At 45.5% G+C, this 19229-nt stretch overlaps 1 protein-coding gene across 13 annotated transcripts in view; it reads left to right on the top strand.

The window, feature by feature from the left end:
- The window catches only part of PRRC2C (proline rich coiled-coil 2C), an 84720-nt gene that overhangs the window by 12834 nt on the left and 52657 nt on the right, over window positions 1–19229 (top strand). For all 13 annotated transcript variants that reach the window (XM_081914997.1, XM_081914995.1, XM_081915003.1 and 10 more), the window contains exons 5-10: window positions 8247–8381; window positions 15646–15887; window positions 16269–16348; window positions 16826–16959; window positions 17048–17135; window positions 17919–18033. In XM_081914997.1, coding sequence (XP_081771123.1) covers window positions 8247–8381; window positions 15646–15887; window positions 16269–16348; window positions 16826–16959; window positions 17048–17135; window positions 17919–18033 — 794 coding nt within the window. The remainder of the gene's footprint in view (window positions 1–8246; window positions 8382–15645; window positions 15888–16268; window positions 16349–16825; window positions 16960–17047; window positions 17136–17918; window positions 18034–19229) is intronic.

Genomic DNA, 19229 nt, shown 5'->3' with positions numbered 1-19229 from the left:
AGGCTGCCTTTGGTTCAAAAGGCTCCTCTTGAATTCCTTCTTCATCAGCAGCAACAAGGCCCAGAGCCACTAACAACACCGCCACTGTGGCCCACAGTAGTAGCAGTCACCGTGGCACAACCCGCCTGGCCTGCTCCATCCCTGTTGCCCAGGGTTCCTTCCCCTGCCGCAAGAAGAGACACCAACACCCGAGTAAATGCAGTTGAAAATGATAGCTTTACATAAGATTGGGTCAGTAGTGGGTGTTTTATACAGTGGTGCCCCGCAAGACGAATGCCTCGCAAGACGAAAAACCCGCAAGACGAAAGGGTTTTTCGGGTTTTGCGACGCTTCGCTAGACGATTTTCCCTATGGGCTTGCATCGCAAGACGAAAGCCCATAGGGAAATCTCGGGGACCTTTTTTTAAATGCTGGCGGTGGGGAGCAAAGCCTTTTTCCCCCCTCCGGACTTCAGAAGAGGTCCAGGAAGGCCGGCGGGGGCGAAAGGCTTTGCTCCCCACCGCCAGCATTTTAAAAGCGGTCCGGGATAGCAGGGAAGCGCTTCCCGCTATCCCGGACGGCTTTTGAAGGCAGGCAGGGGGGGCAAAGACTTTTGCCCCCCCCCCGCCCGCCTTGGGAAGAGGTCCTGGACCTCTTCTGAAGGCCGGCGGGGGGCAAAAGTCTTTGCCCCCCCTGCCTGCCTAACCGGGGGCTTTTAAATCGCCCCGGGACTGTCCGGGGCGATTTAAAAGCCCCCGGACGGCTTTTGAAGCCTCCCCCCGCCGCCCGGCATCGGGGCATCGTCCCGATGCCGGGCGACGGGGCGAGAAAGCCTCCCCCCGCCGCCCGGCTTCGGGGCATCGTCCCGATGCCAGGCGACGGGGCGAGAAAGCCTCCCCCCGCCGCCCGGCTTCGGGGCATCGTCCCGATGCCGGGCGACGGGGCGGGAAAGCCTCCCCCCGCCGCCCGGCTTCGGGGCATCGTCCCGATGCCGGGCGACGGGGCGGGAAAGCCTCCCCCCGCCGCCCGGCTTCGGGGCATCGTCCCGATGCCGGGCGACGGGGCGGGAAAGCCTCCCCCCCGCCGCCCGGCTTCGGGGCATCGTCCCGATGCCGGGCGACGGGGCGAGAAAGCCTCCCCCCCCCGCCTGGCATCGGAACCATGTCCCGATGCCGGGCGACGGGGCGAGAAAGCCTCCCCCCGCCGCCTGGCATCGGAACCATGTCCCGATGCTGGGCGACGGGGCGAGAAAGCCTCCCCCCGCCGCCTGGCATCGGAACCATGTCCCGATGCCGGGCGACGGGGCGAGAAAGCCTCCCCCCGCCGCCTGGCATCGGAACCATGTCCAGATGCCGGGCGACGGGGCGAGAAAGCCTCCCCCCCGCCGCCCGGCTTCGGGGCATCGTCCCGATGCCGGGCGACGGGGCGGGAAAGCCTCCCCCCGCCGCCCGGCTTCGGGGCATCGTCCCGATGCCGGGCGACGGGGCGAGAAAGCCTCCCCCCGCCGCCTGGCATCGGAACCATGTCCCGATGCCGGGCGACGGGGCGAGATAGCCTCCCCCCGCCGCCTGGCATCGGAACCATGTCCCGATGCCGGGCGGCGGGGCGGGAAAGCCTCCCCCCGCCGCCCGGCTTCGGGGCATCGTCCCGATGCCGGGCGGCGGGGCGAGAAAGCCTCCCCCCCACCGCCCGGCTTCGGGGCATCGTCCCGATGCCGGACGACGGGGCGGGAAAGCCTCCCCCCGCCGCCTGGCATCGGAACCATGTCCCGATGCCGGGCGACGGGGCGAGAAAGCCTCCCCCCGCCGCCCGGCTTCGGGGCATCGTCCCGATGCCGGGCGACGGGGCGAGAAAGCCTCCCCCCGCCGCCTGGCATCGGAACCATGTCCCGATGCCGGGCGACGGGGCGAGAAAGCCTCCCCCCGCCGCCTGGCATCGGAACCATGTCCCGATGCCGGGCGACGGGGCGAGAAAGCCTCCCCCCGCCGCCCGGCTTCGGGGCATCGTCCCGATGCCGGGCGACGGGGCGAGAAAGCCTCCCCCCGCCGCCCGGCTTCGGGGCATCGTCCCGATGCCGGGCGACGGGGCGAGAAAGCCTCCCCCCGCCGCCTGGCATCGGAACCATGTCCCGATGCCGGGCGACGGGGCGAGAAAGCCTCCCCCCGCCGCCTGGCATCGGAACCATGTCCCGATGCCGGGCGACGGGGCGAGAAAGCCTCCCCCCGCCGCCTGGCATCGGAACCATGTCCCGGTGCCGGGCGACGGGGCGAGAAAGCCTCCCCCCCGCCGCCGGGCTTCGGGGCATCGTCCCGATGCCGGGCGACGGGGCGGGAAAGCCTCCCCCCGCCGCCCGGCTTCGGGGCATCGTCCCGATGCCGGGCGACGGGGCGAGAAAGCCTCCCCCTGCCGCCTGGCATCGGAACCATGTCCCGATGCCGGGCGACGGGGCGAGATAGCCTCCCCCCGCCGCCTGGCATCGGAACCATGTCCCGATGCCGGGCGGCGGGGCGGGAAAGCCTCCCCCCGCCGCCTGGCATCGGAACCATGTCCCGATGCCGGGCGACGGGGCGAGAAAGCCTCCCCCCGCCGCCCGGCATCGGAACGATGCCCCGAAGCCCGGCGGCGGGGCGGGAAAGCCTGGGCGCGCTTGCAACTCTCCGCAAGGAGCGCGCTCCTTGCGGAGAGGTCCGCGCCTCTCCTGGACCTTTTCTGAAGGCAGGCGGGGGGGGGGCAAAAGTCTTTGTCCCCCCTGCCTGCCTTCCCAGGGGCTTTTAAATCGCCCCGGACAGCGGAGAAGTCCTCCGCTGTCCCGGGCGATTTTAAAATGCCGCCCGCCAGAAGAGGTCGGGGGAAGGCGGTTTCCATAGGAACGCATTAATTGATTTTCAATGCATTCCTATGGAAAACCGTGCATCGCAAGACGAAAAACTCGCAAGACGAAGAGACTTGCGGAACGAATTAATTTCGTCTTGCGAGGCACCACTGTATGTGGGAGATTTCTTATCCATTATGTGTCACAGCTATCATACATGTAAGGGACTAACTGTACAGTTACTTTTAACTACACATCTGCCAACTATTTCTGGTCAGATTGGCTAGACATTTTGTTGGGCCTCTTACATAAATTCCATACTGGTCAGTGCCCAAACTCAAGTCACAGCAGTATTCCCTCATAACTTTGAGCTGTACTTTGAGCTGCTCATGGTGCAACTTCAAAATGATAGTGCTGTTCTTAATACTTGGAGTGGGGAGAGAATCGGCGTTGCACAGGGCATCTTGCTCTGGCCATATGCATATGCATACCATTTAGCAGCAGCATATTTTGAGATTCATTTCAGCCTGCCTCGCAACACACACTTTGTGAATTACAGTATTACAGGGCTGAGAGGTTCTAAAATGTCACTGCAGATCAGTTGATTTCAGCGTTCTTCATTGCAGTGTTTTTCTTAGACATCTCCAATTAATTTCAGTAACTCTGAATAGAATTTGGATTTAATAACTTATATCATAATGTCATCTGGTTCATATTAATTAAACTTAATAGTTGCTTGTCATCCAGAGGTCTCCAAGCAACTTACAGCAATACATTATGCACACATGCTTAATACCATAAGGAAAGACGGGGGGGGGGGGCTGTCAGGCAAATTCATCAGTATATCACCTAACATAACATGTAAAAACAAAAACAATACATGAAAGGCATTAACTATAACTATACACTAATAATAAACAAAGAAGATTCCCACCACTAATTAGATAACCACTCTCCCACTCTCTTTTTTAACCACCCTACCCAAAAGTCTGCTTTCAAGTCAGCTGTCACAAGTCCATGGTGTGTGGGTCCATTGTCCTCCAGGGATGGTCTGGCATCACTCCTCCTTTCGGGGGAGTTGTAGCAGGCAAAGCAGGAAGATGATAGCATAAGTTTTACCTGCTTGGCACTTGCTCTGGCTACTGCTCCTCTTCTGCTGCTGGTGGTGGTGGTAGGGGTGCAAGACAAGCATCATAGAAACTAGGTCTTAATGTTTTCGTGGGACAAATAGTGTTGGAGTGGCAATGGCTGATTTTGTGGTTACTCTGATTTCTCCCTCAGTTCTTACAGAGAAGAATTTCAGTTCCAGCGTTAGAACTAAAAAATATTTTCTTCTGACAAGTTTATTATAATTAATTGAATTTGTTTACTGCTTGGTCTACTGAGAGTTGAAGGAATATATATATATAAATAAAATCTCCAACTAATTATTTCAAGATGCATTTAGAGTATACCTGATGACAGCTGTCAGCTTCCATGACTTTCATGGAACCTGGTCCATAGATGGATATAATAAACTTGGACTAGGTGGGCACTGGCATAGTGGAACACACAGTTATTTAAACATTATGTTGTTTGGGAAAGCTTCTGTTGCAATAGTGAGCTGACTTAAGCCTTGCATGGTCTGTTATTTTACCAGAACATCAATGCTTCACCCTCAAACTCTTTTTTTTTTTTTTTTTTTGCAGTTAAGGCAAGGTGGTCCAACGCATGGCCCAAGCACCATGTGTGCCCCTCATGGCATTTTTTGGCAGCCCTCAGCAACATTTGACTCCCCACCCCAGTCTTTGCACTGCCTTCCCAAAGTTGGGTAAGCAAGGTGCTAGGCTTTGGGAAGGAGGCATAAGGGCTCTGACAGGGTCCTATAGTTCTTCCACCTCCTTCTCAAAGCTTAGTTAGCATTTTTCCAGCTTTGGGAAGGTGTAGGAAGGGCCCTAGGATCCTGCCTGAGCCTGCCGCCTCTTTCTCAAAGCCTGGCCCCTTGCTTACCTGGCTTTGGGAAGACAGGGCTGGAACGAGGGCACCAAATTTTGGCTTTGCTCCCCATCCCTGTGTGACAATGCAGTGTGTGGCCCATACGTTCTGTGGTGAAGTACTCTTGTGGCCCACTTAATGTGAAAAGTTGGGCCACCCTGAGTTAAAGTATAGCAAATGTAGCTTATGTGATCTTCAGTTTGCCCTTTTGTTTAGGAACATAAGAAGGATCTTGCAGAATAAGAACAAGGCCCATCAGTAATCAGCAGGCAATACATGGTCCTACATGAATGTTAGCTGGTGACCTGCTTGTGTATAGTGTTTCTATACTCAGCCCATCCTTGATCTGTTGCTTGGATTACCCAGCTGCTTATGCTTGGGGTTTCCCGTTTAAAGTGTGCCTGCGACTCTTTCCCACTTACTGGGGAAAATGAAGTAGATATTTTTGCATGGCTTATTTTGTACATCCTTTCAACACTCCTGATGGCATTTCTCTGACAAGGCATCTTAACCCACCCCTTATTTATTTTGCCCTTTTTACACAACATTCTCTTAGATATCATTTTAGATACAAATCCAAAAATCATAAAAAGAAAGCAGTTTAACATAAGGGGATTTTATGTATTATGTGTTTCGGATGCTTCCAAATTACATTATGAAACCCATCCTGGCTTTTAATGTACGAATGCTAGACAGCAGTTTTTATTGTGTGAAACGTTTATGATCAAAAGGGTATCCAAAGGTGCATGTATAAGAAAATTGATCTAGAAAATTTCTTTCCCTAACATCTGACCCTCCTGATGCTTCTGGACTACAGCTCCCATTATCCCTGACCACTGGCCATGCTGCTTTGAGCTGAAAGGAGTTGGAGTACATGGTCATATTGCTGTGTAGAAAAGCATAAGGAGTACCAGGCCACCCCCACTCCAAGGAGCTTACTAAGGCTCCAGTACTATTAATAGCTACTCAGAAATATAAGTCCTGTTGTTTTTGATGGGATTTACTGCTAGGTAAGAATGCAATCTCTACCCCCTTACCTGGAATTGAGCCCCATTGAACTCAGTTGGGCATCTTTCTCATTGACAATCATAGCTCAACCCCTGGTGTCTCCAGGTAGGGCTGGGAAAGACCTCTGTCTGAAACCCTGGATAGCTGACAGTACTGAGCTAGATGGATCAGTGGTGTGGACTTGCTATAAGACAGCATTCAATCTTTCTGGCTTCCAGCATGGTTAAAGATTGCTAAAGTATGCTTGTAAATAGGCTAGTTAAAAAGTGGTACACAGGGAAAACATTAAGGACTAATTTCACTTTGTATTTATATGTAAAGTTGGAGATTTTTAATGGACATTCAGTATAATCTACAGAATGACAATTGGATTGTCTACTCTTACTTTTTTTAGAGTGTGCTCTTGTGTATCAGGAATGCACACAATCGTGCTTCCTCACATTTCTAAAACTTTTTACATTGATATTTTGATAAAGTATCATAATTCTATGAATACAGTGGTAGCTTGGTTCTTGAATGGCTTGGCTCCTGAACCCTGCAAACTCGGAAGTAAGTATTCCAGTTTGTGGACTTTTTTTGGAAGCCGAACTTCTGACGTGGCTTCCGCTTCACTGCAGGAAGCTCCTGCAGCCAATTGGAAGCCGCACCTTGGTTTTCAAACGGTTCCGGGAGTTGAGCAGACTCCCAGAATGGATTAAGTTTGACAACCAAGGTACTGCTGTATATTATTTTAAGACAGCTTCCCTAAATTTGCAAAAGTAGTTAAGAACAAGTACTGCTCTAATTTAGATTGAAAGTCTGTGTAGCTATTTTGTATTGGACATTTGAATAAAGCAAAGAGGCTTTTGCAGTTTCTTTATCTTGAAATGTTACTCTAACAAATAAAGTAACATTTATTTGTTAGTAAAGGAACCTTGTTAGTTTTGCCTAGTGCTATTTTTCTAGAAAAAGAGTTGCCGGAATTCACCATGAACACCTCCTTCATTCTCATTAGAGTAGCAATTGTGACCACCTGAGAGGTGCCAGAACTGGGTTCTGACAGGTGCCAGTGGAAAAAAAACTCCTGAGGAAGTGTAAAAGATCCTTGGTTCAATTCCTGTCATCTTTCGGTAGAGCTTGAGAAGACTCTGAAACTCTGAGGAACTATTTCCAGCCGGGAAAATGATACTACCCAAATGGATTGGCGGTCCAGCTGTGTAATATAGCTTCTATGGTTCCAATACTGAAAAAAAATTAGAAGAAAGAAGGCAAATTATTTCTTTGCATTTGGCAGATGACGAGTTGCTTCATATCTATGGAAAGCAGAGATTTTTCTTTTAGTATCACTAAGTAAAAGGTAAAGGTAAAGGTACCCCTGCCCGTACGGGCCAGTCTTGACAGACTCTGGGGTTGTGCGCCCATCTCACTCAAGAGGCCAGGGGCCAGCGCTGTCCGGAGACACTTCCGGGTCATGTGGCCAGCGTGACATCGCTGCTCTGGCGAGCCAGAGCCGCACACGGAAACGCCGTTTACCTTCCCGCTGGTAAGCGGTCCCTATTTATCTACTTGCACCCGGAGGTGCTTTCAAACTGCTAGGTTGGCAGGCGCTGGGACCGAGCAGCGGGAGCGCACCCCGCCGCAGGGATTCGAACCGCCGACCTTTCAATCGGCAAGTCCTAGGCGCTGAGGCTTTAACCCACAGTGCTACCTGCGTCCCACAGTATCACTAAGAGCACAGTCTAAATCCCTGGCCATCAGCAGTGGAGCTTGATGGAGTAGTGTGACTGCTGCCACCACATCCAGAGCACTGTTGTCTGTGCAGACCAGGACAGAAATGGGGGGGGGGGCATGGAGAACAGCAGCAGGGCCAGCACAAGATCCAGTGGATCCTGTGGCCACCCAATCCCTTAATGCTCCATGCAAGTGGTCCCTTCACTAGCACCAGTAGTATCTTCTGCCCACTCACCATCTAGGCAGGCACTTTGGGTTGTTCCTCACCAGCAGAGCTGGACTGGGCAGGACACTTCTGCTTCATTCAAAGCCTCTCCAGCACGGCAGGTTGAGGGTTTAGATTGCTCTATTGTACAATTGTTACTATTATCACAGACGAACCAAAAACTATCTTCTGGCCTCATTTATGTAGTGTGTTCTTAAAGCAGGTTTCTAGGCTATGTTCAAATGAACCTCTGGTTATGTTAAAGCTAGTGATCACAAGTCGCTGCCATTATAGTTCTGGAAAACCTTTCTGTAAGTAAGATATTCATATACTATATATTTAAACAGAGCAGACTACTCTTTGCTCCTTGGTATAGCTTCTTACCATAAGGAAGGCAATTGATCCAGTAGTGGTACTTGAAGTACCAGAATCTCTTATGGAAGAAGTATTTCTTATTTGAAATTGGAGACTAAAATAAAAGCTTATTTCGTTCCACATTGCAGATTTGGATTTTCTGAACTGTTAATTACTGACTTGCATTTTCTACAACTATCTCAGGTCCTGGAGTTCAAATAAATAGCTATTTCCAGCAAGAGTTTCCTAGTCTGCAGGCAGCTGGTGATCAGGAGAAGACGAAAGAGAAGGATGCCGCTGAAGAGCCTTATGGTCCTGGCCCCAGTTTACGACCACAAAGTAAGTTATACATAAAATGTAATAATAGTTTTGAATACAGTTTTAATTAGTTTTTAGCCCACGTTACCATTCTTAAAGTAATATGCAAATGAATTCTACCAGCTCTTGAAGAAACACTTGTTCACGTAGACATTTGCTTGATCTTTTGACCTAAATTAAATATTAGTCAATGAAGCTGCCAACAAGCACAGACTCAGATGCTCTAGCTTCCTCCTCTGCATCAGATGTAATTGGGAAAAAGCATTTTTTCCGGTTTTATATCCAAACTGAGCCCAGTAGTTTGCCCTTCTTCTAAACATAACTTATAAAAATTCTGACATGGTTTGCCTTCATGGTAGTTGAGATCAGGGATGGGAAACTTGTGGCTCTCTGGATGTTGTTAGACAACAACCTCCATCCTTGGCCATGTTCGCCAGGGCTGATGCGAGTTTGAGTCCAACAACACCTGCAAGGCCACTAGTTCCTCATTCAAACCTACAAGCAAATCATGACTGCTGCTTGTCTACAGTCATTTTCCACCTGATCTGTTATCCAGGCTGTAGGTTCATTGGCCTTTAGAAATGGAGCAAATGGTGTAACTGGAATGTCAGTTAATGCATAATGCCAACCATAATTAGCACAAACTACAGTTTGCAAACCCACTTCAAAATGTGGCTTCTGGACTTCCGGAGGCGGCGCAAAACGGCAATGGCGGTCCTCTTTACCGTGTGAAGAGGGGCTCCGCGAAAAAGGGTCGTCCGCTGCGGCAAAGCGGAGACCCATTAAGACAAACCGTAGGCAGAGCGAGCCTGCGGCCGTGGGACTCGGCGGGTGCCAGAAGCCCCCCCAGAAACGAGGAAGGGACCTCGTAAGAGGCTCCGGAACGTGAACGGGGGAGCAGCGCTGTGAGTTCATCGCTCTTTTCGCGGAAGTGAAGCCGCGCTGCTGTTGCTGATGAGCGTCGACCTTTCTTCTTGAAAATCATCGTAATTGGCTGCAATTTACCCGTGAGTAAGGGGTATTAAAGATTGATTAAAGATTGATCTAAATTCGTTTAATTCGGCTGAAAACGGGAGGCGAGTAACAGGAAGTCCGCCTTCCGGTCCTGCTAATCAGAGCAAAGCAAAGAACCCGATGTGGGCTGAAGCGCTCAAAAGAGACTTTGAAATTAGTATGAAGGGGCATTAACAGACTGTGTTCCTCTAGAAATTAAAAAGATTGAAGGATTAAATCTGTTGGTTCATTGCGCTAAGGAATCTTCCCCCTATTGTGAAGGGACGTGGAATTGAAAGGGATAACCGAGCTATCGGACTGCCAGTGTTGCAAAGGAGTACTGTCAGGCTGCTGAAACTTTTTCTTAAGTACAAATTGTTGCATTGATGGATACACTATCGCTTTAATACTGATATTGGAACCTTTCCGTTACCTTGTGGCACTATTTTGAAACAGAACTATCTGAAAGCCTCCTTTTTGAACTTGGGGACTATAAAAGTTGAAATAGGAACTTTGATGGCGGAAAAGAAACTTTCTTTCTTATGAAAACCCCCCCTAGTGGATTTGCGGAGGCATAGAGGTCTGGGAACTGTACCTTATTCGGGATTTTTTGTGGTTTAATTGTTTACATTCTGGACTTGCCTTTCTCATGGATTGAAAGACTACTTGACCTTGAACAGAGGCAGCTGGGGAATGAGTGGCCCAGGGAAAACAAGAGCATCTAAAGCTAAGGAAGCTTTAGCTGAGGAAGCTAAAGAAAAGAAAAAAGATAAGAGAGCTGGGCAGCTTGTTCAAACAACGTTGACTCATCAACGCAGATCTTCGGTACCAACTGTGCTGACGGCGCAGGAGGAAGAAGTTGAAACGCTTGCAACAGAAGATATGGCAACTGGAGGAACTGATCCAGTCTTGAAACAAATTTTGGAACAACTGGCACTTTTGAATAAGAAGGTGGACGATCAGTCATCTAAAATTGACAGAGCTACATCTACTATCAGCAAGTTAACAGATCAGGTTTCCCAGCATACTCAGGCTATTGAGAAACTGCAAGGAGCTACGGCGGAGAACTACAAATTAGCTGCGGAAGCCAATCAAAAAGCGGAGCAAGCGTGCAAAAAGGTGGAGGAGATCAAAGGGGAAGTAAGACCTCTGAAAAGACAGGTAGGAGAACAGCAAGCCTACCTGTCAATGGTGGAACTGAAAAGTAAGGAATGCAATCTTAGGCTGAGGGCCGTCCCAGAGCTGGAGCAGGGCAACCTAGAGGAATTTTTGACGCAGTTGTTTTCTAAATTTTGGGGGGTTGAGGAAGATAAAGACTTCAAAATTGTGACGGCCTTCAGATTGGGAAGATCGGTTAAGAAAGACAAGTCCAGAGACTGTTTGGTTTGTTTGAGAACAAGAGAGGAAAGAGACAAGATACTAGGCCAACATTTTAAAAAATCCCTGGAAGTTGAAGGCAAAAGGGCAGAAATTTATAGAGACATTCCTAAATATCTGTTGGATCTTAGAGCCTCATATACAGACTTGGCAAAATTGTTAAGGTACAACGCAATCCCTTACAGGTGGGAATTTCCTCAAGGTCTATCATTCACCTACAAAGGAAAGAAGGTAAGAATTAAAACACCAGAAGACCACCAGAAGTTCCTACACGACAACGAGGAGGACCTCCAAAAGAGAGCTGCAGATTCTTGGCCTCCACCACCGGGATCACCACCAAGACCCGTACCATCTGGAGGCGGACCGGCACCACAGCCTTCGGGAACGGAGGACAAATTAGATACCCAACTGTGATATCTAAGAAGTAGACCAGGATGTCTCTACAGCTTCTTAGTTGGAACATAAATGGCGGGAATTCTCCAGAAAAACGGAGAAAAGTATTTCATATTTTGAAAAAAGAACAATTGGACATTATTTGCCTGCAAGAAACACATGTGACAAGACTCCACAGAAAAGTGTTAATTAACAAAAGGTTAGGCCAAGAATTTATCTCATCGGACAAAGTTAAGAAAAGAGGAGTGGTGATATATGCAAAGGAGAACTTGTCACCAAAATTCGTATTTAAAGATGAACAGGGTAGAATTTTGGCAATTGAAATTCAGACACAAGGAGAAAAGTTTTTAATTCTAGGAATATATGCCCCAAATGATGGAAAATCGGAATTTTTTAAGAAGCTGCATGAGACTATGCTGGACTATTTGGATTACAACAACATCATCATGTTGGGAGATATGAACGGCGTCGCCTCAGTGAATATGGATAAGTCGCAAAGTGCTAATATAACGAAAGACGGCAGACTACCAAAAACCTTTTTTGAAATGACTGACAATTTGGATTTGATTGATATATGGAGGATCAAGAACCCTCTAGGGAAAGAAGGAACTTTCTTTTCTGAGGCCCACATGACATGGACGCGAATCGACCAAATATGGATAACTAGAGGGCTGGCACCTAAGACTAGAAAAGTGGAAATCTGCCCAAAAACCTGCTCCGACCACAACGCTTTGAGAATGGAACTGAGATTAAATACAACCGGATCTTTCAGATGGAGAATGAACGACGCTTTGTTAAGAGATCAGGAGATTGTTAAGAAGGCCCAAAAAGTTTTAAAGGATTATTTTGAAATAAACTTAAAGACAAATGTGGAAAAAAGAACAATCTGGGACGCAAGTAAAGCAGTTATGAGAGGGTTTCTAATACAGCAGAATACGATTAAAAAAAGGCTCTGGAATGAAAAGAAGGAGAAGATTTTGGAGAAAATAAGAGAAGGAGAGAAAAAACTGAGATCCAGGCCTAAATCAAAGGAAGTACTGAGAGAAGTGAAGTTTTTCCAGGCACAATATTCGAAACTGATAAATCAAGAGGTGGAATGGAAAATTAAACAAATGAAACAAAGATCCTTTGAATCTGCTAATAAGTGCGGGAAGTTGTTGGCTTGGCAGTTGAAAAAGAGACAAAAGCTTAACACAGTTACAAATCTAGAGATTGAAGGGAGAATGGTTCAGAAACCCGAGGAAATTAGAAAGTGTTTCCAGAGATATTTCAAAGAACTTTATTCACAAAGGCCACAAAAAGGCTCGGAGGTGGACCAATTTGTCACAACTAATGGATTACAAAAAATACCCCAGGAAATGAGAGCAACCCTGAACTGTAATATTACAATCCAAGAAATTGAATGCGCCATTCAGAACCTCCAACTGGGCAAGTCTCCGGGACCTGATGGACTTACTTCCAAATATTACAAGGCATTGAAGGAAACATTGATACAACCATTGTTGGAAGTTTGTAACCAGATTATGGAGGGGAGGAAGGCACCGGAAACGTGGAAAGAAGCTTTCATCACGTTGATACCAAAATCAGAAACTGAAAAAACTCAACTTAAAAACTACCGTCCTATCTCACTCCTAAATGTGGATTACAAAATCTTTGCAGACATTTTGGCAAGCAGGTTTAAGAAAGTATTAAATGAAGTGATTCATAAGGACCAAGCAGGCTTTCTCCCTGGCAGACATCTATTTGACAACACAAGAAACATCATTGACATTTTGGAATTTTTACAGACTAACTCAAATACAAGAGCGGTGTTGATCTTTATTGATGCGGAGAAAGCCTTTGACAACATTTCTTGGATGTTTATGAAGAAAAATTTGGAAAGGATGGGAGTAGGGCGGGGGTTTGAAAATGGAATAGAAGCAATTTATTCAGAACAAAAAGCTAAATTGATAGTAAACAACGTGGTGACAGAGGAGTTCAAAATTGAAAAAGGGACACGACAGGGGTGCCCTCTATCTCCTCTGTTGTTTATTTCAGTCCTGGAGGTGCTATTGAACATGATTAGAAATGACCGGTTGGCACAGGGAATTGTGGTCGGAGAGAAACAATATAAACTGAAAGCATTTGCAGATGATTTGGTATTAACATTACAGGAGCCAGCCTCTAGTACTAAAAGAGCGTTAGAATTAATTTCTGACTTTGGTCGGGTGGCGGGATTCAAGCTGAATAAACAAAAAACTAAAGTTTTAGCAAAAAACTTGACAACTACTGAAATAGAGGAGTTCAGAAAAGAAACAGAACTAAATGTGGTTAAAAAAGTAAAGTACTTAGGGGTGCACCTGACCTCCAAAAATTTGAATTTGTTTAAGGACAATTATGAGAAATGTTGGTCAGAGATCAAAAGAGACTTGGAAACATGGTCAAGACTGAAACTTTCCTTGTTGGGCAGAATAGCTGCTATAAAGATGAATGTATTGCCGAAAATGCTATTTTTGTTTCAGGCCCTCCAGATCGTGGATAAGGTGGAATGCTTTGGAAAATGGCAGAGGGATATATCTAAATTTGTCTGGCAGGGCAAAAAGCCCCGAATAAAGTTTAAAATACTAACAGATGCGAAAGAAAGAGGGGGGTTTGCCCTGCCGGACTTGAAGTTATATTATGAATCTGCAGCCCTCTGCTGGTTGAAGGATTGGATTTTGTTGGAGAACACCGATGTCCTCGACCTGGAGGGATTTGATAATGCTTTTGGGTGGCATGCATATTTGTGGTATGACAAGGTTAAAGTTCATAAATTGTTCAAAAACCATATTGTCAGAAGGGCAATTTTTATGGTCTGGTCAAAATATAAAGACTTATTGGAGAGTAAAACTCCGAGGTGGCTCTCACCGATGGAGGCCAAAGCACGTAAAAGACTCAATATGGAGGCCCACTGGCCTAAATATTGGGAAATAATTGAAAAAATTGGAGATAAATGGAGGTTGCAGAGTATGGAAAAGTTAAAAAACAAGGTGCGAGATTGGTTGCATTATGCTCAAATTCAGGAAGTTTTTAAAGCGGACAAAAAAGTGGGTTTCCAGGAGGAAAAATCGAAACTAGAGACAGAGTTGCTTGAGCCAAAATCTAAGCTAATTTCGAGAATGTACAACTTGCTGCTTAAATGGAATACACAGGATGAGATTGTTAAATCCTCTATGATAAAGTGGGCGCAGGACTTGGGGCATAACATTATGTTTGAAGACTGGGAAAGGTTATGGAACACCGGAATGAAATTCACGGCATGTAGTGCCTTGAAGGAAAATATTATGAAAATGACATACCGGTGGTACATGACCCCAGTCAAGCTTGCAAAGATATATCACCTGTCTGATAATAAATGTTGGAAATGTAAAGAAGAGGAAGGGACATTTCTACACCTCTGGTGGACCTGCCCGAAGGTGAAGGCCTTCTGGGAGATGATACATAATGAACTAAAAAAGGTGCTTAGATTTACCGTACCCAAGAAACCGGAGGCCTTCCTCTTGGGCATGGTGGACCAGAGGGTGGCCAAGAAAGATAGAACTTTCTTTATGTACGCTACTACAGCAGCAAGGATCTTGATGGCAAAGCACTGGAAGACACAAAATCTACCCACACTGGAAGAATGGCAGACGCAGCTGATGGACTATATGGAACTGGCTGAAATGACTGGCAGAATTCGAGACTCGGGAGAAGAAGAAACGGAGGAAGTTTGGGAAAAATTTAAGGACTATTTGAAAAAGCATTATAAGTTGTATGAATGTTAAAAATATGCTCCTTTCTAGGAAAGTACAGCTTCAGTATCGGTAAATTTTTGAATTGGTAAATAAGGCACAACAAGACAGAAGTGGTGTAATGAAATAATTTTATTGTGTTGAAATTAAAAATTAATGGATTTGGATTGAAATGCTTAGAGACCAGATATCACGATAAAATGGAAGATATATTATTATGTTTAAAATAAGTCAACAAATTGCTGAGGTTTTGGATTTACAGAGAATGCAGTGCTCGGAAGATGGGGGGAGCCCATTAGATTTATGGAAATATGTTTTTGCAATTTGAATTTTGTATATTATAAACCTAATAAAAATTATATTTAAAAAAAAAAAATGTGGCTTCTGATTGGGTTTTGCCAGGCTATTGCATATTGTGGTTAACCAATTCTAACACTGCATTAAACTATAATTCAGCTTCTTTAACCACTGTTTAGTATAGTGCCTTAATTGAGCCAGTGATAGCCCTATTTAAAACAGCAACTGCTGAATGTTCTCGGTTATCGATAGCTTGAATTGATCAAGTTAAACAATTTCTGTGGCTAAAGTGGACTAATTCTTGGTGGTGTCACAGCTCAAGTAGGCTGAGATGACAGTTTTGTCACTGAAGCTCCTTTTTGGGGGGTAGGGGTGGGTGAAGCTGGTGAGAAATATACCAAGCACCTTTTGCACAACACAAAATAAATGGTGTTCAGAAATCTGTTTAGAATATAACCTCCCCTATCCCACTGCAGATGTTGCTAGCTGGCGAGAAGGTGGAGGCAGGAATCTGAACTCTCCAAATTCCCCAACTGATCAAGAAGCAAAACCTGTTGCTCAAGAAGACGGTAATGTGCCTGGACCAGTAGAACAGAGTGATGGCCCCAAGGTACCAGAGAAGAGGGATATAAGGATAGCACTGCCACCTGCTCCCAAGCTTAATGGTCAGCAACAGCCTGGGATCATGTCTCAGTACAGAGCAATGATACCACCCTATGTAAGTCATGTCCATCAATATCTTGTAGACTTCTTTCTCTTGAGGGATCTGAAGGGAGGGAAACTTTCCTTTGAAGTGGAATTGCTAAGCTCTTTGCAGCTATGATGTTTATATTCTTATTGCTGTTAATTGCTGAGAGTCATTTTCTCCTAGCAAGTGATGTGATTGAGAAATTGTGATTGATTGCAAGGGACTTGCAAAAAGGCACACACCTAACTAACTTAACTGTATAAAGTTGTCAATTTAAGAGTTTGTTAATTTTAGGTAGACTTCAGTTTTTATTTCTGGTATATTATATAAACGCTCACTTTCCAATTTATGATTTTTGGCATTTAATTAAAATACAATGTTTACATATCTTGTGTTTTGTTTTTGCCTTAGATGTTTAACCAGTACCCCAAATTGGCATATCCTCAGATGCCAGGTCCCAGCAGGTTCCCTGCTCCATCTGAGGTTACCAGGTAAAAATACCCATTACATGCATTATTTGATTACTGATCTTAAAACTTTTTGATATCACAACTATATTTGCATAATGCATATATAGTCTTGTTTAACATAATTTTAAAACCATGGTTATTTTAAGCTTTAAAGAGGATGCAACAATACAAAGCATAAAATTACTATTGATGATATAGCCGTGTGTCTGGTATATATTAAATTGTCTCTCTATTCTTTCAGCAGCACTGGGGAAACCTCAAACACCCAAGCACTTAATATGTCAGCACCTAGAACTTTTTTCCTTTTTGGTTCTTTAACATTTGATTCTGACATCTAGTAATTGAAAATAGTTCCCTTTGTTAATTAAACTTGCTGTTTGTAAACAAGTATCTATTTCTTTCAGTATTGAGCTTAAACTAATCTTAAGTCTCTTCAGTAACTTGACTATGAAATACTGATATATAAACCCTACATGATAGATGGCTTTCTTTTTCTAGAGGACCAAGGGGTAGAGGGCCCTCTTCATGGAGCTCAGAAACTGTAGAACGCCCAGCCATCCTAAGTGCTAATGAGCTCAAAGAACTTGACAAGTTTGATAATTTGGATGCTGAAGCTGATGAAGGCTGGGCTGGTAAGAACATTAATATCAGTGAACATTTAACTGGTTGCATATAGAAAAGTGTTTTGCAGTGCTGACCTACCATTCTTTATTATTCTAGGAGCCCAGAGTGAGGTAGATTATACTGAACAGTTGAACTTCAGTGATGATGATGACCAAGGAAGTAACCAGAAAGAACAGTATAGCAGGTGATTTATAAAACAAACACGCGCGCGCGCGCGCACACACACACACACACACAATATATATTCATGTTTAGAAATCTGAAATAATCAGCTAGTATTTGTACTACATTTGTAAAATGCCCTCGAGAGACTGAGAGTTATGTAGTAGCTAGAGCAGGGGTCTGCAACCCGCGGCTCCAGAGCCGCATGTGGCTCTTTTACACCTTTTCCAGGGCGGATACTAGCAAGGGGAGGAGGCGCATTGTGCGCCCCGACACTCCCCACTGTGGCGGGCGCTGTACTGGCTGTGACGTCGCATGGGGGCGGTGTGTGCGTTAGTCACATACCGTCCCGACGTCGCCTGCCTGCCCGCCCGCTACATTGTAAGGGGCATGCACGCTGGTCACTGCATTGAAAGGAGGCATGTACGCTGGTCACTTTTTTGAAGGGGAGTGAAGAACACACACACACTTGTTAATTAACTTGTTAATTTAACGTTTATTTCTATGAGGAGGAGTAATTCTGAGGGGTCAAACAAAGAAATAATTTTAAAAAGTGACAAAAAAGTTGTTTTTATAATGACAAGTTTTGCGGCTCCCAGTTTTTTTTCCTTTGGAAACGGGTCCAAGTGGCTCTTTTTGTTTGAAAGGTTGCAAACCCCTGAGCTAGAGTTTTGGATGTGGGAAACACAGCTATAAATTGCAACTTGAGAAGATTAACATAATCCTCATAATTAACATAAAAAGCATGTTTCATGTAAAAAGGGTGGTATGCAAAATATGACCTTTTATGATCCCCTTCATGCAGTAATGAACCTACAAAAGATGTGGAGAAGAAAGATTCAGGAGAACATAAATCATCTGCTCCTTTGCAGTCAGTTGGTTCCAAAGTGCCATATAATAAAAGCAACTACTTTGATCAGGTATTTTTATCTAATCACTTTTCTCTCCTGATGTATAAGTTACAATTTAGGTGTTCATTGTCCAGATACTATTGTACTAGAACTAGTTAAGTGCTGGTATGTCTCTCCAACCAGTGTTAATGAAAGTGTAAATGAAGTAATGAAACATGCTTTGGAGGGGAGTTTACATAAAATAAGGGCGTTGTGTTGGGTTTTTTAGGTCCCCCCCCCAATTACTCTTATCTTAGCTTCCCTTCTGACTGAGCTGCATTTTGCATCCCAACAAGTTATAGCCTCTCTTTTTGAGGTAACCACTTGGTGTATTGAATTGGTTAGTACCTTTTAAACCTATCATTGATTAAGTGGGGTTAAAGGTGATGGAATCCAACAGTACAGTGGTACCTTGGGTTACAGACGCTTCAGGTTACAGACTTCACTAACCCAGAAATAGTACCTCGGGTTAAGAACTTTGCTTCAGGATGGGAACAGAAATCACAGCAGCAGCGGGAGGCCCCATTAGCTAAAGTGTTACCTCAGGTTAAGAACAGACCTCCAGAATGAATTAAGTTCTTAACCTGAGGTAGAATCATAGAATCATAGAATTGATTCCACTGTAGTACCACTGTAGTCAAAAGACCTAGTCTGTCCATTTCCATTTGGAACATTCTGCATATATCTGATCTGCCATATATGTGATTGTTGACAAAGCAAAGGTTTTTTTTGGATGAACAGAAAAAAAGACTTACTTTCTGAGATAGCTGTGTCTATGTGTTCATACAAAAAAAATTCCTTCCAGTAGCACCTTAAAGACCAACTAAGTTAGTTCTTGGTATGAGCTTTCGTGTGCATGCACACTTCTTCAGATACACTTTTTTTTGTTTTGACTATGGCAGACCAACATGGCTACCTATCTGTAACTGGAACTATGTGTTCATGTAATTGAATGCTCATACAGATTGAAAGATTCTTTCTAAATAGAGAATTGGCATTTTTTAACTTTATGTGCATCTAAGTGTCTCCTGCAAAAGACAGGTACCTAGTCTCTGTGCTGACATGGAAACTGACTGGAGACTGCGTGCCCCTTACGTTGGCACTGAGAGATTTTGAGTCTGAAGCCTTTAGCACATTTGAACTCCAATTATCAGAGACACTGAACAGATTTGTGGTTTGGCTGATTTAAGAATGTTTGATTCTGTTGCTGGATATTTTGGGGATTT

This window comes from Podarcis melisellensis (genome assembly GCF_964234715.1).
Source record: "Podarcis melisellensis genome assembly, chromosome: 6".
NCBI lineage: Eukaryota > Metazoa > Chordata > Lepidosauria > Squamata > Lacertidae > Podarcis > Podarcis melisellensis.
This window is presented reverse-complemented; position numbering and strand designations above follow the sequence as displayed.